This window comes from Heterodontus francisci, chromosome 2, assembly GCF_036365525.1.
Source record: "Heterodontus francisci isolate sHetFra1 chromosome 2, sHetFra1.hap1, whole genome shotgun sequence".
Lineage (NCBI taxonomy): Eukaryota > Metazoa > Chordata > Chondrichthyes > Heterodontiformes > Heterodontidae > Heterodontus > Heterodontus francisci.
Window position 1 is genome coordinate 26,049,677 of NC_090372.1, and position 16,667 is coordinate 26,066,343.

The following is a 16,667-nucleotide window of genomic DNA, read 5'->3' on the forward strand; positions in this document are numbered from 1 at the left end:
GGGTACAGAGGAGGTTTACCAGGATGTTGCCTGGTCTGGAGGGCATTAGCTATGAGGAGAGGTTGGATAAACTCGGATTGTTTTCACTGGAACGACGGAGGTGGAGGGGCGACATGGTAGAGGTTTACAAAGTTATGAGCGGCATGGACAGAGTGGATAGTCAGAAGCTTTTTCCCAGGGTGGAAGAGTCAGTTACTAGGGGACATAGGTTTAAGGTGAGAGGGGCAAAGTTTAGAGGGGGTGTGCGAGGCAAATTCTTTACACAGAGGGTGGTGAGTGCATGGAACTTGTTGCCGGGGGAGGTGGTGGAAGCAGGTACCATAGAGATGTTTAACAGGCATCTTGAAAAATACATGAATAGGATGGGAATAGTGGGATATGGACCCCAGAAGTGCAGAAGGTTTTAGTTTAGGGAGGCTTGGAGGGCCGAATGGCCTGTTCCTGTGCTGTACTGTTCTTTGTTCTTTGTTCGTTTCTTCCACAAGTTTATTAATGTCTTCCTTTTTTTGTTGAAGTCCTCCTCTGTATTAACTACAGCCCCTAATTTGGTGTCATCTGCAAATTTTGAAATCATGCTCCTGACTCCCAAGTCCAAATCCGTTATGTAAATAGTGAACAACAGTGGTTCCAGCACTGAACCTTGTGGAACACCACTTCCCACCATTTGCCAATCTGAGTTACTACCTTCAACTCCTACTCAATGGTTTCTGTTTTGTAGCCAGTCAAGTTAGTGAATCATATGTTGTGCTTAGTGTGAGAATGTCTCAGGATGCTCATAAGCAATACTTAGATATTCAGACCACCATTGCTGAGGCAATATAAGTTCACTCCCTTGGCATAATGATGCAGAGCATCCAAATGAGGATGTTGAATTCTTGTGGGAGGCTGGACGGGGCTCTAATTGGTCTTCAGCAGTAGCATTAAATGGGTGATGGTGAATTGGCAGCCCATTGTGCACCTCCCCACCCAATTATCTTTCCTCTTGATGTGTGTTAGGCTGCTGATTCACTATTGAGATTTCACGCTACCGTCCAAGACCGATTTCACCTCCCACATCTCTGAAAGGACATTTGTGCTGTCGAGCGAGGACAGGATTAGGTTTGACTGTAACAACCTCCATGGTTGAATCGATTGCTGGAAGAAAGACCACATGAATGAAATCGCCATCTGTGGTAGCATATCCGAGTAGGAATCAGCATTTAAAGGGAGGAGGGCAGTAAAATGGGAGGAAGAAGCATATACATTTCACAAATTTGTAGATGGATATGTGTTGACAAATTAATAAAGCTGCAGAATTCAAATTAAAGCAGTTAAACAGTGAGCTTCTACAGCTCGAAGGTATTGATTAAATACTAGTCATTTCTGGTGACCACCTGTGGACCATGGATTCCTTGAGCTCCCTTATGACCTCGTTTACCAGGCTTTCCATTCTGACCCTACACAGAAACAAAGAACTATTATTTTATGATAAGAATCTCTAATTTTCTAAACATCACTTCACCATGCTCCAGAGCAATGCACTTGATTTAAAGTTTGGAGTTAAGAATAATCCAGCAGCTCCAGCCATAGAACATTTTATGGCAATGTTGATAACGCAGTTGTTTCAAACTAAACCTAAACTCACATTAAAGCCTGACTGATTTCACCCCTACCCCCTCGGCCAGTGAATGTCTTTTACCAACTCTCAGCCACATCACAAGTTGAAGCAGTCTGTCAGCCAAATATTGTCTGAAAGAGCAAAGGGATGTTAAATTATTAATATCAATGGGATTCGTGTTCATCTTCTTGTAATCAATTGGAGGTTAGTAAATTGCTTGTAACCTTTAGCCTGTTGATTAGTTTTCCTTCTCTTTTCTTTTAAAGATTACTTTTCATCTGTAACAAAATGTGAAATAAGACATCTGGAGCCTGACACTGTGCGTTACACAGTACAACATGCCTACCATTAAAAAACAGCATGAACAATGCCCAGGGATATCTGATTGTGAAATCTTTACTAGTAGAGATAAAGAGTCAAATTATACAGGACTACCCAGTTTTTGCAAAACAGAAAATGCTAATTAGCTGAGATAAAAGCAGAAAATGTTGAAAATGCTGAACAGGTCAGGAAGCATCTGTGGAAAGAGAAACAGAGTTAATGGCCGAGATTTTACAGGCCTCCACTGAGGTGGGGGTCAGAAGCAGGGCGGCATGGAGTATCATGACAGGTGGTAGGGAGATGGTGGGGCAGAGGGCTTGTCGCCTCCCTGTCACCCAGCGATCTTCCCGGGGGCAGGATAGGTCGATAACGATATTCCCACCCAGAGGCCAATTGAGGCCCTGAGGTGGCCTATTAGCAGCCAATTAAGGGCCTCTTCCCGCTGCTGCTGGGATCTTACCAGCGGCGGTGGGGGTCTCTGCAATGCGAGGAGGATCCCGCCTCCTAAAACTTTGAATCAAAAGGACCAGAGGATCGCTCCGGGGGAGCACGAGAAAATGGAGGCGGGCTCCCCCCACCACCTTTTCGGCCTGGTGCCGGGAGTCCCACCTCCAGCAGAAAATCTAGTCCAATGTTTCACAGCGATGACATTTCATCTTTCATCTGATGAAAGGTCACAGACCTGAAACGTTAACTCTGTTTCTCTCTCCACAGATGCTGCCTGACCTGCTGAGTATTTCCAGCACTTTCCTATTTTTAGCTCAGATTTCCAGCATTTGAAGTATTTTGCTTTTATGCTAAATAGCAGGTTGTATTAAAATCACCTGAAAGCTAATGCCTTAAAAGCTGAAATATGTAAATTAAAATAAAAACGTATTACATGAGAGTAGCCTGATTAGTGATGTTCTGGTCTGAATGCTTAACGCACTCATAATATATTATTTTTAGGCAGTGGTCAGTCCATTTTAAATAAATAGGCTAATGTCTGCTAATAATATATTATGCTAAAACCTTACTGGAAGTGTTTCTGTTGGATATTAGGTGAGGGTGGGCTTAGACTGAATGATGATTCAATAGTTTGCCATTATTCACTCTGTTTGGGGGTCACGTGAAAAATAGTCCTTTCCGTAAAGTACTGGAAGGTTGTTAATATGAAACTATACCTTAACAATGAGTCATAACTTCCATAGAGAATAAAAGAATTTGGTCTTGAATGGACCATCCCACATCATATTGCCTGTTTCTGTAATCCATTGTACAGTGATTAAAGGGATTCTGGATTATTTTATCCAAAATATGAATGGTGTGCATTAATCATTCATTTAATACACACCCAGTTTGTCGCGAACTATAAGATTATTTGTGAATCTGAAGGAATTCTTGTTGGCTTAACTTAGGATGTTCCTGAATTTGATTGGTTAAGAGCAGTTCCAGTTCAGGCAGCAGCTGTTAGTTGAGAAAGTATAGCAACATTGTCAAGCACAGATGTAGCAGCTCAGGAATTAGAAGATTTCAGGACTGAAATTTAAAAAACACATTTTTGAATCGGAACTTCATATTTAGGTTGTATTCCCTTAGTGGGCATCTTTGCATTAGTTATTGTAGATTACTTAGGAAGATAGGAATGTACCAGACTGGAAAAGATTACTGCAGTCCATCTGGCTTGAAGCACTGAAATCCTACTTAATAAACATCACAAGTGATATAGACCTAATTACTATGATGCAGTCAGAATAATTTTAATGAAAATACTGTCAAAATGAATACTGTCAAACTCACATTTTTACCAGGTGGCCCTCTGTGACCATGGAGACCCTGAAGTAAATATAAATATTACATCTTTAAGTTTAATTGCATGATTACTTCACTATGTGAGTTGTACATCGTAACATTTTTGGAGAAAGCATTTGTCTTTTCAAGTGATTTAAGTGTATCACACATTACGAGAAAGGTAACAGGTTTTACATGTACTTAGTATTTGCCTCCGAGTCAACCTTTCTTTTTGTACGTGAAGTGGAAACTGCAACAAACAAAGATTTCTCACAAAGTTAAACCTAATGGTCACAGGAAGCATAACAAGACTTGAAGAGACTGCAAGGGTGGAGTGGGTTTTGTGAATTAAGGGAGGCACCAAGAATCAAATCACGGAATTTGATAGTCTGATTTAACATACTAGATTCTGGCTTATTCTCTGTTTTAAGGGGTGTTGGTACAATCCAGAAATATGGGCAATAACCTTATTTAATAGCGAGGCACACGTAAAGTTTCATCACTGAGATTGTGAGCAAACTTTCAGACTACAACAGAATTTGAAGTGCAATGTGTATTAATATAAACATTAAAGCCTGGCATCAGGTGGCAGGACTATATCTCCAACACAGAAGTCCTTGAAGCGGCCAACACCCCCAGCTTATACACACTACTGAGTCAGCGGCGCTTGAGATGGCTTGGCCATGTGAGCCGCATGGAAGATGGCAGGATCCCCAAAGACACATTGTACAGCGAGCTCGCCACTGGTATCAGACCCACCGGCCGTCCATGTCTCCGCTATAAAGACGTCTGCAAACGCGACATGAAATCGTGTGACATTGATCACAAGTCGTGGGAGTCAGTTGCCAGCATTCGCCAGAGCTGGTGGGCAGCCATAAAGACAGGGCTAAATTGTGGCGAGTCGAAGAGACTTAGTAGTTGGCAGGAAAAAAGACAGAGGCGCAAGGGGAGAGCCAACTGTGCAACAGCCCCGACAAACAAATTTCTCTGCAGCACCTGTGGAAGAGCCTGTCACTCCAGAATTGGCCTTTATAGCCACTCCAGGTGCTGCTTCACAAACCACTGACCACCTCCAGGCGCGTATCCATTGTCTCTCGAGACAAGGAGGCCCAAAAGAAAGAAAAAAGAAAGAAAGCCTGGCATATATGCAATTAACCCTTATGACATTGTTATGTCATATTATTTCAAAAATCGGTCACTTTTCTTTCAATGCTTTTAGAAGGCACACCCTAGCATGGAATAGAATATCCTTCTCATAGTGGTGGTTGAGATAGTTTACATTAGAGTAAAAGCAGATACAAATTGTGAATTTAAGAGAGGGAAGATGGCGTGAGGACAAACAACATGTTGGGTCGTGTTTTTGGATCTTAGGAGGAACAAAAGGGGAAATATTTGGACCAGCAATTCCATAATAATGTCATTAGTAAAATACAGAAATATAAAAATATTAGACAGATAGAGACGATAGAAGCCAAAAAAGGATTGTGCATCTTGTATCCTATCCAGAAGTACAATGGGAACAATATTAAATTCTTGGATGAACTTTGGTTTTGTTGATCTGGGATGAGATATCTCGGTGGTCTGGAGTTAAAACGCTATGGGAAAGAAACGTTTGGCAGGAAAGAGATAATCAAACTTCCTGGAGGGAGAAATAGCAATGGAAAGTAGGTGGGAGGAATCAGAGGAAAATATTCATGCCGTGAACATTGTGGGCTGATAGAATCAGAGAATCAGACACCAGAGAAGGAGGTCATTCGGCCCATCATACTTGTGATGTCTCTTTGATAGAGCTATCCAATTAATCCCACTCCTTTGCCCTTTTCACATAGCCCAGTAATTATTTTTTCCCTTCAAGTATTTATCTGATTCTCTTTTGAATGTTAATATTGAATCTGCTTCCACTACCTTTTCCAGCAGTGGTTTCCAGATCACTAAAACTCACTGTGTAAAAAATGTTTTATCATGTCGCCTCTGGCTCTTTTACCAATGACTTTAAATCTGCGTCCTCTGGCTACCAATCCTTCTGCCACTGGAAACAGTTTCTCCTTATTTACTCAATGAAAACATTTCATGATTTTGAACACTTTGATCAAATCTCCTCTTCCCTGTTCTAAGGAGAGTCACCTCAGCTTCTCCAGTATTTTCCCATAACTGAAGTCTCTCACCCCGGTACCATTCTAGTAAATCTCTTCTATACCCTCTCCAAGGCCTTGACAGCCTTCTTGAAGTATGATGCCCAGAATTGAACACAGTGCTCCAGCTGGGGCCTCAACTAAATCCTCACCCTCCCATTCTATAACAGTTTCTTTGATCAATACTACCATCTCCTTCTCCTTCTATCCCTTATTTATCTTTCCTGAATATCTTGTGGGCAGGAATAGTAAGTTTCCAACCGCACCACCACCACAACCTCGCCCCCCCCCCCCCTCCAAACTCCACCTTCTTTGAGCCAGGTCTCTGTCATTGCTACTATATCACAGTCCCATATGATGACTTGTCCTTCTAGATCACTAACCTTATTTACTATGCTCCATGCATTTACGCATATGCACACCAAACACATCTTAGACTGTTTTGATTTGCCCCTGTCTGATCCTTCCTGTTATTTACCTCTCTCAGTAACTGTGCACCTTGTTTCTGCTTTCAAACGTTTCGCCTGGTGCCCATCCCTTTGCCAAATTAGTTTAAACCTACTCCAAAGAAGCAGTTAACCCTGTCACGAGGACATTGGTCTCAGCTCTGTTGAGGTGCAACCCACCTGCCTTGAACTGGTCTCTTCTGCCCCTGAACTGGTCCCAATTCTCCAGGAATGTAAAGCCGTCCCAACTGCACCAGTTCTCCAGCCACACGTTGACCTGTTTTATCCTACTATTCCTATACTCACTAGCATGTGGCACTAGGAGTAATCCAGAGATTACTGCGTTTGCGGTCTTGGTTTTTAACTTCCTCCCTAGCTCCTGAAAGTCTGTCTGTAGGACCTCAACCATTTTTCTTTCTATGCCATTAGTTCCCACATGGACCATGACTACTGGCTGTTCCCCTTCACTCCTCATAATGTACTGTACCCTCTCAGTGATGTGCATTGCCCTGGTACCAGGGAGGCAACGCACCATACGGGATTTGTGCGGCAGTTGCAGAAATGCTTATTACCCCAACTATCAAATTCCCTATAATTGCTGAATTTCTACACTTGGCTGTGCCGCCTTGTGCAGTTATTTGCCCCACAGTGCTGTAGATGTGTTCTAGACTGCAATTCCCCAAGGTGTTGTCACCCTCACTGGTATTCAGTGCTGAAAACTGCTTTGAGAGTGTCACACTTCTGGAGGATTCCTGCACTGCCTGCCTCTTGCTACCATGCTGGATGACCACCCACTCTCTTGAACTGTATGCTGTTTGGTGACCACCTCATGGAATGTGTGCTCCAGGAAATTCTCAGCCTCCAATATGCCCTGCAGTGACTCCAGCCACTTCTGAAGTGAGTTCAAGTAACTGGAGGTACTTCCTGTACATGTAGTTATCCCAGGACACATGAATTCCCTGGTGTTCCACATGGCAACAGATCACAACTGTTCCTCATTTTGCTTAAAAAATTGCTTTAGACCTGGTTAATTAGCCTTACTATTTATGTATCTGAAGGGTTGAAAAAGGACTACGTACCGCCATCTAAGGTCAGGTGGTAGTAGATGTTAGTTCCAGTTGCAAGAGACTAGAGAGGTAATTTTGACTTTGGGTGACATGAATTCAGTCATCCATTATACATCTCTCCCAACCAATTTTTCATTTCCATTGATGTAAAATGGGCAGATGAATTGATATGTCCAAATTTATACTATTGTACAAAGTCAACTTACTCATTTCTCCAACCCTCCCCCAACACCCCCACCAAACAACCCCCACATCCCCCCAACACACCAGGAGTGAGGGTAAGGAGTTGAAGAATATAGATGGAAAGCAACAGCACAGAGCAGATAGGGTTGGAATAAAGTATTATGGAGCTGCAGTCTTTCTGACTGAAGATAATGGAGACTTCCTTACAGGATTTCCTGCACCACCACGCTTTCCTGGATTACCATCCTTTCCTGGATCACCCTGCAACAAAATGAGTAATTGTTATCCCAGCTGTACATCTAGAACCCGACCAAGTAACCGTACCATGACAGAACAAAGCATTTGGAACTTATGTTAACTGTGTTTAAAACAATAATACAGAAAGAACACTGCATTCCTAATTCCATAGATTGGATAATTGACAAGTTATCCCATCCATAAATTAGCCCATCCATAGCTCCAGTAGTATAACTTCACTTGGATGATTAAATCATTCACAATGCACGAAGGTACTACTGAGTCTTGGATATGTTAAAAATATAAATGTATTCTTGGGGATGCTGGAATCAACCTCATATTTTTGGATGTAACCAAATAATAATTGTTTTAAAATTAAATGCTTTCTTATATGGACAAACAGAAGAATGTTGAAAGAGGCCCTGCATTGCTCGAGGGATGATTTCAGTACTCCATGTAATTGGAATAGATGCCAAAGAACATTGAATTTTTACCAAGGAAGATAGAAAGATTATATTCAGCAGGAACGAGTAGAATATCACAATGATCTCACTCCTAAAGAATTTCACTTGTGATTTTTAACAATTAAAACCTGTTTTATTCTCTCATGAATGCATGCAATCTTCCTTGTGAGTGGGGTTTAATTCTTGGTTAACCATTTATGCTCCAAATCAGACCCATTGTCTATATACATGAACAGTATTTATACTAATGCCATGGTATGAAAGTGGATTAAAGTTTTCATAGCTTACGTAAACATTGCTGTTATAAAATGTTGGGCAGATTTTGCTGGAGCTATGCATCTCATGGCATGCCCCATTAGTTAGTCTTGTTTGAGCATGTTTAGGTTTTAAAAAGTTTTGGCCACAAATTTGTTCGAATTGTGAGTTGTCCATGATGCATGACACCTCCATAAACTGCATGAAAACAACACTTCGCTGTCTTTCTTACCATTCAAATTTATTGAATGCCATAAAGTTCCGGTATTTACATTGTAGATACAGATAAAAGTCACCTCAGAAAGTTAGGCCTTGTCCATTTCAGTCTAAGTACACTTTTTATAGCGTGTACGTCTTCACGGTCATCATGGGGAGTTAAGATCTATTTTTTTTGTAGTGTGTGGCCAATTTGTTTAAAGTGGGGGGGAGGTTGTTAATTTTTTTGTGCAGTCACATATACACGATAACCTAAAGGACCAACTTGTGCATGGCCTGCATGGGAACTTTTGGGTTGCTGCGTGGCCATGTGTCTTAGAGAAAACATTGGCTTTAAGTACGAGGTGTCGTTTGCATGAAACTAATGGCAGAGTGGCACAAATCGGCGAGCTACAGACATGCTGTCCTCACTAAAAGTTGTTGGCGATTTGCACATTAATAACGGCATGCATCATTCAGACATCAGTATTTTTCAGCAAATATTCGCACAATACATCAAGAAACAAATATATATTTAAATGTGAATATAGCATACCCGCGGACCTATGTCTCCTCTGTCACCTTTTGGACCTTGAGTTTTATTATTGATGCCAAATTCACCCTAAATAAAATGAAATAAAATCCAGTAAAATCCAAGAAAACTAAGTAACAGAGTTTTTGGTCGTATCTTTTGGTGAAGAATTGCATTTTGAATAAAACAGTAATTCTAGAAACTTACTCAAACTATCTCTGTGCACATTGTAACCAAGTTATCTATCTCCTGGATGTAATGTATGAACAATTTTTTTTTATTTAGAGACACAGCACTGAAACAGGCCCTTCGGCCCACCGAGTCTGTGCCAACCATCAACCACCCATTTATACTAATCCTACACTAATTCCATATTCCTACCACATCCCACCTGTCCCTATATTTCCCCACCACCTACCTATACTAGGGGCAATTTATAATGGCCAATTTGCCCACCAACCTGCAAGTCTTTGGCATGTGGGAGGAAACCGGAGCACCCAGAGGAAACCCACGTAGACACAGGGAGAACTTGCAAACTCCACACAGGCAGTACCCAGAATTGAACCTGGGTCGCTGGAGTTGTGAGGCTGTAGTGCTAACCACTGCGCCACTGTGCCGCCCTAATGTGAATGATGTGAAGAGTTACTGATACAAGTAACATTGGCAGTTTAATTGCTATAATCTCTACATTTACACAGAAGAAAGAATTAAAAAAGCATATTGTGCAATACAGTGCTCATGACAATATAACAATCTGATACATGATAAAGGCAACTTGTTTGTGTATATATCTTAACAGTACTAAAAGTTTCTATCAAAGGAGCTATAGAGATCAGATTTAAGCTGCACAATGTTTTTATTGCGCAAACTACATATGAACGTCACTGAAATGTCACAGAAAAACACTATTATTAATGACACCAGCCTTTGGCTTAGTGGTAACATTTCCTGCCTCTGAGTCCGAAGATGCGGAGTTGGAACCCGACTATGGACAGTCCTGGCGAATGGTAGCCTGAGATCCGGCTCTAAATTCTGGGTTGACATCAGTGGAATATTTGTGTCCAACAGATATGGATGACACCCCATTCCCTCCACACTTCATTATATGGTTTATGCGAGCCTGTTATGGCTGTGTGGTAAGGGGTGTGGGTGGCTCCCACTGTTCAACTCCCACCTGACCGCAGCAAGTTTTTTTTGTTATTACAGTTTAACCCCTTTTCATTTTATTTGTCAAATAAACAGACAGCGACAGGTCTTCTTGTAGGTTTAAAACGGGAAATCAATTATTTATTGAGCAATATGCCTTATCCCAAAATTGTCACAATCGCACCCACTCATGCATTCACTCACTCGCACACACACACAAGAGACAGATAGAGAGGAGAAGGGGTAAGTGGTTTTCAGGTGAGGTCGGATTTTGGGGTTCATGGTAAACATGCTGAATTCTCTTAGAAGTAAAGTTCTCGTCAGTTGCAGGCCTGAGGTATTTGTAGATTTCTCTCTTGGTTGAAAGTTCAGTTTGAAGACAGAAGATCACTTCCAATTTCACTGCTGCATAAGTTAACAATTTAGAACTTTCAGCAGGGCGCCTTCCAGGGCTTGCTGGATTTTCTTCCAGCCCATTGTAGACAAGCTGTTTGGTGATGCTTCTTTCTGGGAGTCTTCCTCTCTCTCTCTCTCTCTTGGGCTGTCTTTTTAAGGTAAAAGTTTGTTACATCTCGCCTCTGCTGGGAGACAGGGACTTTCTTCCCTGTAGTGACTGACAATGGCCCTGGATGTGGTTACTTCACACCTTCTTTGCTTCAGAAGAACCCATTCAATTCAGGAATGTTTCAGGATGGGGGTAATTGACACCTCTCAACCTGGTTTGGCATCCTTTGTTGTAAACAGACAGTGTGGCAATATTTGAACACACGAATGGCCATCTTTTGCAGCATTGCCCATTTTCTTAAAAAGGCAAAGTCACTTTTTATAACTCTTCAGTTTTAGTCCATAATTTTTCATCATCGCACTTCTCATAAGCATGACAAAGCCAAAAAAGACTTCTTTCCATAAAGGTCTAAGCCCACCCATCAGCTGGTATAAAGATGGCTACAGTTATAGAAGGAGTGTTTATATTTAGATAAAAGCAGAAAATGCTGGAAATACTCAGCAGGTCAGGCAGCATCTATGGTGAGAAAAACAGAGTTAACGGGCAGAATTTTCATTCCAGGGTCGGGACCCAGACGTCAGGATCATTTTCAGGCCCAGATCCCACTTGTCGTCGCTGCCGAATGTCTGGCAGTATTTTGAAGGAGGTGGCCAGTTAATGGCCTGCTGATTCATTTGTCGTCCAATTAGGGCAGCGGGTGCATGGAGGAGGTGGATGTAGATGTGGCGGAACCAATTTAAAGGGCGCCTGGCAGCCATGATTGTGGACGCCAGCATCCTGGACGAGGGCAGAGGCCGGAACGCAGCAGAGCAGAGCAGCATGGCATGCACCTGTGGAAGGGGGGCCCCACGATTTGCGACACCTCCCTGGAGGGCTTTTAGAGGTGGGGGCAGCCTGGAGGACGCCAGTCAGTCAGTCAACGCAGGTATGGATGGAGGTGGCTTAGGAGATGAGCAGCTGCAGTGTGGTCAGCAGGACGTGGGTGTAGTGCAGGAACCACTTCAATGACCTTCTGAGGTCTGCCGAGGTGAGTGCAATACTACATCCAGATGATAGGCCTGCAGTTCTGGAGTCCCCAGCACATCTATGAGCAGAGCACCCTGAGGGCACATAGTACACAGGAATAGTGAGGATATGTGTGACCGGGTGCAATCCTGAGCCATGGGCAATGTTCACACCACAAGCACTTATGGAGTTGGGGGACACTGGAGCCAGTGACATCATATGTGAGTGAGCCACTGGATACGGTGAAGGAGACAGCCATGGTCTGAACTCTCACTCTTGACTTTGCAGGAAAAACGCACAAGAAAGGGGTCGCACTGGTAGTGGAATGGTGTATTGCGCTATACTGATGGAGAAGGCCCTTGATATTACCTGGGTGGCAGCTCGGCAGGATGTTGGTGAGGGCAAGATGGATGTCCGTCCAAGAGAGAGTGAAAGCATGTTAGCATTTCCATGTGTCGTTGATGGAACTCTGTCCTCGTTTGTGTAGTCCATGCCAATGTAGAGACTGTTATGGCTGCTGCAGCGCTGCCTAAGCAGCTACTGGCAGAAGAGAGCTTTCCTAATGAAAGTTTTATGTCTCCTGCAGGGCCAGTAGTCGAGGAGCAGCCTTGGTATGCCACTGTGCCATTGGCGGCAACTTCAGAGGTGGAAGATGCATCTGAGGCACTACCTTCACAGCAGCCAAGCGCACCCTTCACCAACGCAGAAACACTCACCTTGGTGGGGGCTCACATGAGTTTAGAATAGGTGGCACAAGGTAACCACCACTTCACGTGTGAGGAGGAGGTGATGAAAGCAGAGGTAGCTGTGGGCAGACCCTCGCGGAGGATGGAGGACAACTCCAGCCATGTTCAGCTGGGTGAAGATGCAAAGACTCATGGACCATATACAAGGTTGGACTTTCTGGATTAGCAATGGGAGATGTGTGCCCAAATGGCGGAGTTCCCTGAGGCAATGCAGAGCCTTGGGCAGAGAATGGGGGAGGCCAATGATGAGACATGTTCAGCAATGTCTCACTGATATGAGTGTATCAATTCCTCCACTGAAAGCGTAGCCAACCTTGTGGAAAGCCATAGGCAGCACCACGCTGAGTGGATGTAGGAACATCGTACTTCCATGCACAGAATTCATGCCACATTCTGTAGCATTGACCAGTCAGTTGTACTGAGAGCACAAAGATGCATGGACAGGCAACCAGATGCCCCCCCAGCTGCTGCCTCTCTCGGATGCCATGAAAGCACTGGGTAGGCAGGGATGATTGCACTTGTTTACAGAACTGAATGTTTTGCTGAAGTTTCCACTCAAACTCAGTTGCATATCGCTGAACATAAAACCAACGTAACCGGGAAGTGTTTTAGGATGTATGTTTTAAGTTTACATTAAAAGATATTCCTTGAAGTATTTAAGAGTTGGTAACATGGTGCAGTTTTATTCATATAGCTGAAAATTAGTTTATCGCAAAAAATAAGCATTTTCAATGAGAATGTCCAGCCCACCACATCCGAGTAACCAGATTTTAGATCATTGAAAATTACTTTAAAATTTATACAGAACCATTTACTCATTTCATTCGTATCCACTGGTCAATTTCTGAGCAAATTAAATACTGTTTATTTTAATATGTTTTAATTAGTGTCCTTGCACCAAAAAGCTGCTTAATTTTAAGAGCCTCCTTGTAGGCCCACAAACAGGCGAAATTACCAGAAACTCGCCATGGTGTTTAATTTGATGGGGGGGTGGTCAGTTTTGTGGATGGGGCCGAGCTTTCAGCACGATGATTTGTAAACACAAAAGAGGAAACTCAATTTGCACTTGGTGTAATATGTGCTTGAAATTCCTTAATTTTCTGCAATTAGTTTGCTGATTTCAGGCAAATTGCACTGAAAAGAAAAAACACAGTGTAGCAGAAACTCCCAGCCTGATATTGAAGTCTTAGATACGAAAAAAAACATAACTAAACATCTAATTCAGCGTTTCCTTTTATCCATAAATGCATGATGTGGTTTTACTTACGCGGTCTCCATGTAAACCTGGTCTTCCACGCTCACCGGGGTCTCCTCTTTGGCCTTTCCTACCCTAGAAATTATGCACAATGTGTTAGTTCTCAAAGCACTGCAGAGTATTTTCGTAGCACCCACCCAAGAACAATTAAAATTTTCTCACCGAGATATCTTCATCGGGTTCCTCCCTCAGTCTCTGCACCAAGAGACTTCGTATCCTTGGTGATTTCAGCCACCATTTTAATTCATCATGCTCTCGTTCCTCTGAGTTTATTACCCTCCTATTCTCCCTTAATCTCTCTCTCCAAATAAATTGCCCAATCCATATTCATGGTCACTTCCTTGACCTTGCTATCTCACGTGGCCTCGCTACTCCCATTGGCTAGAATTTTATGCCCCCTCCCCCCCAGCAGTGGGCTAGGAGGCTAGGAGGGGATGTAAAATTGGATGGGAGGCACTGGGGTGCCATCCTTGTTACCTATCCACCCCCACTGCTATTTCACCAGCAGAGGGGGAGGTGGCAGATGGTGGCAGATTGGCCCTTAGGCCAATTGCCGAATGCGAGATGCCACCTAAATCCACAGCTGATCCCTGGGACGACCCAGTTGCACCGAAGTTTAAAGCACATGAGAGCTTGACGACTTCAGTTAGGGACTGCTATGGGGGCCATGAGGCCTCAGGTCATTGTGGGTCAGAGCACACAGGACCAGGACCATCTGCCTGGATAGTCGTAGCCTCCTATGGCACAGGCGCTCTGTTATTTGCAGGTAGTTCACTCTTGGGCTGTGCACCCAATGTCTTGGGTAGCACCTTCCTCCCCTTGCAGCCCCCCCACTGTGCTCCTCTGGCCTCCTGCTGTCCAGGAGGGTACATATGCCGCAGCTCATGCTGGCTGATCCCTCCAATATCAGAGTCATCTGTTCCCATCTAACCTCCAACAACTGGGCCTTCAATGCTCACCAGGTGTTCCTATGCCAAGCCTAGCTGCCAAAGTGATGCCAGCAGTCTCACTTCCCTATCCAGGCTCATGTCAATCTAACAATCTACAATGTAACATTTAACTCCTACATCTGCAACTATATCCTCAGTGAGATGCTGCTACCCCTCAGCACACCACGTTAAACTGATAACTGACAAGAACAGATTTTAAATATATATCGTATACCCTACTACATCGAGGGGTTGGAACCTGTGTAAAACCCTTCGGGCGGTATGCATTAGAAAGTGTTTGACATGAAATGCATATTGTAATTATAACCTGCAAATTATAGCGAGGGACCTCAGAGTGCCACATGCTATAGTGAAAGAAATTGAACTTCACTGCACTTTATGTCAGACCACATTTGAGTGGGTATGTAATGCACTTTTACAAATTTCATGAATAAAATACATTTTTTGGAAAAAAAACCTGTGCGCTCTGTTTAGCACATGGAATAGCAAGTTTATTTCAAGCTCTTGTCTGCATTGTATCAACAAAATCACAAAGCCATTTATTTGGAAAAAAAAATGCGCAGAATATTCTGCAATTGAGATAAGCTCAGAATTTAAATTATTTCTATCCTTTAAAGACTATTTAGGATTAGCTCAGTTCTGTAAACATGACAGTTTAATTCAGGGTTGTCCAGCCTTTTCACATTGGGGGGGGCCATATTACAATTTTTGTCTTACATAGGGGGCTGGTGCGACAATTTTGGAAAGATAAAGGCATTAAAAATTTATCTTACTATTAATCAAAACAACAACGAATGTGCATTTTTTGAAGAAGCTTTTAATGAGAAGATTAATTTATTGACTTACTTTCTCATCACGATGTTGGACACTGATTAAGTGAGATGCCTGGCATTTTTTTGCTTGCACAAGTAGTCAATGTTTGCCCGCACACTTTTAGCGATGTAGAGTATTCCGGATAGATGTCCATCTGTCAGGCGTGATCCTAATCACTCTCTCTGCCCCTCTCTCTATCTCTCTCCCTGCGTCCCCCTTTTCTGTGTTCCCCTCTTTCTCTGTCCCCCTCTCTCTCTCTCTGACCCCCTCTCTCTACCCCCCCACACTGTGCCCCCATCTCTGTTCCCCCTCTCTCAGTCCCCCCTCTCTTTCTCTGACCACCTTCCCTTTCTGTCCCCGCCCCCTCGCTCTGTCCCCTCTCTCTCTTTGCCTCTCTCTGTCTCTGACCCCCCTCTCTGTGTCTGCTCTTTTTCTCTCTCCCCCCTCTCGCTGTCCCCCTCTCGCTCTCTGTCCATCCCTCTGTGTTCCCCTCTCTCTCTGTCCCTTTCTCTCTCTCTCTCTCACTCTCTCTGACCCCCCATCCCTCTCTCTCTGACATCTCTTTCTCTGCCCCTCACGTCTCTCTCTTTCTGTCCCCCGTCCCTCTCTCTCTCTGTCCTCTCTCTCTCCGTCCCACTTTCTGTCTCCCCCATCTCTGTCCCTCTCACTCTCTCTGTTCCCCCACCCCTCTTGCTGTCCCTCTCTTTCTCTCTCTCTGTCCCTTTCTCCCTCTGTCCCCTTCTTTCTCTCTGCCCATCTCTCTCTCTCTGTCCCTCGCCTCTCACTCTCTCTGTCTTTCTCTAACAGTTGCAGGGAGTGCTCAGTATTATGGTTGGTCAGTATTTTTTAAAAACATCGCACGTCAGTTTCACAGCTGACAGGTGCTGACATCGGGAACAGTGATTTCCAAACTTCAGACAGATTCGGGGTTTTCTGGCAGGTTCTGACTCTTTTCAGAAGCCCAATTCAAAACCACGAATCTGTCCGAAGTTGGGAAACTGCTGTTCCTGATGTCAGCACCTGTCAGCTTTATTTTAAAAAGCCGGTC

The 16,667-nt window shown here is 43.5% G+C and overlaps 1 protein-coding gene across 2 annotated transcripts in view; it reads right to left on the bottom strand.

The window, feature by feature from the left end:
* LOC137383337 (collagen alpha-6(VI) chain-like) overlaps nt 1–16,667 on the bottom strand; it is a 160,775-nt gene that overhangs the window by 74,287 nt on the left and 69,821 nt on the right. For both annotated transcript variants that reach the window (XM_068056039.1, XM_068056049.1), the window contains 5 exons: nt 13,869–13,931; nt 9,224–9,289; nt 7,724–7,777; nt 3,698–3,733; nt 1,374–1,436 (listed from right to left, as the gene is read on the bottom strand). In XM_068056039.1, coding sequence (XP_067912140.1) covers nt 1,374–1,436; nt 3,698–3,733; nt 7,724–7,777; nt 9,224–9,289; nt 13,869–13,931 — 282 coding nt within the window. The remainder of the gene's footprint in view (nt 1–1,373; nt 1,437–3,697; nt 3,734–7,723; nt 7,778–9,223; nt 9,290–13,868; nt 13,932–16,667) is intronic.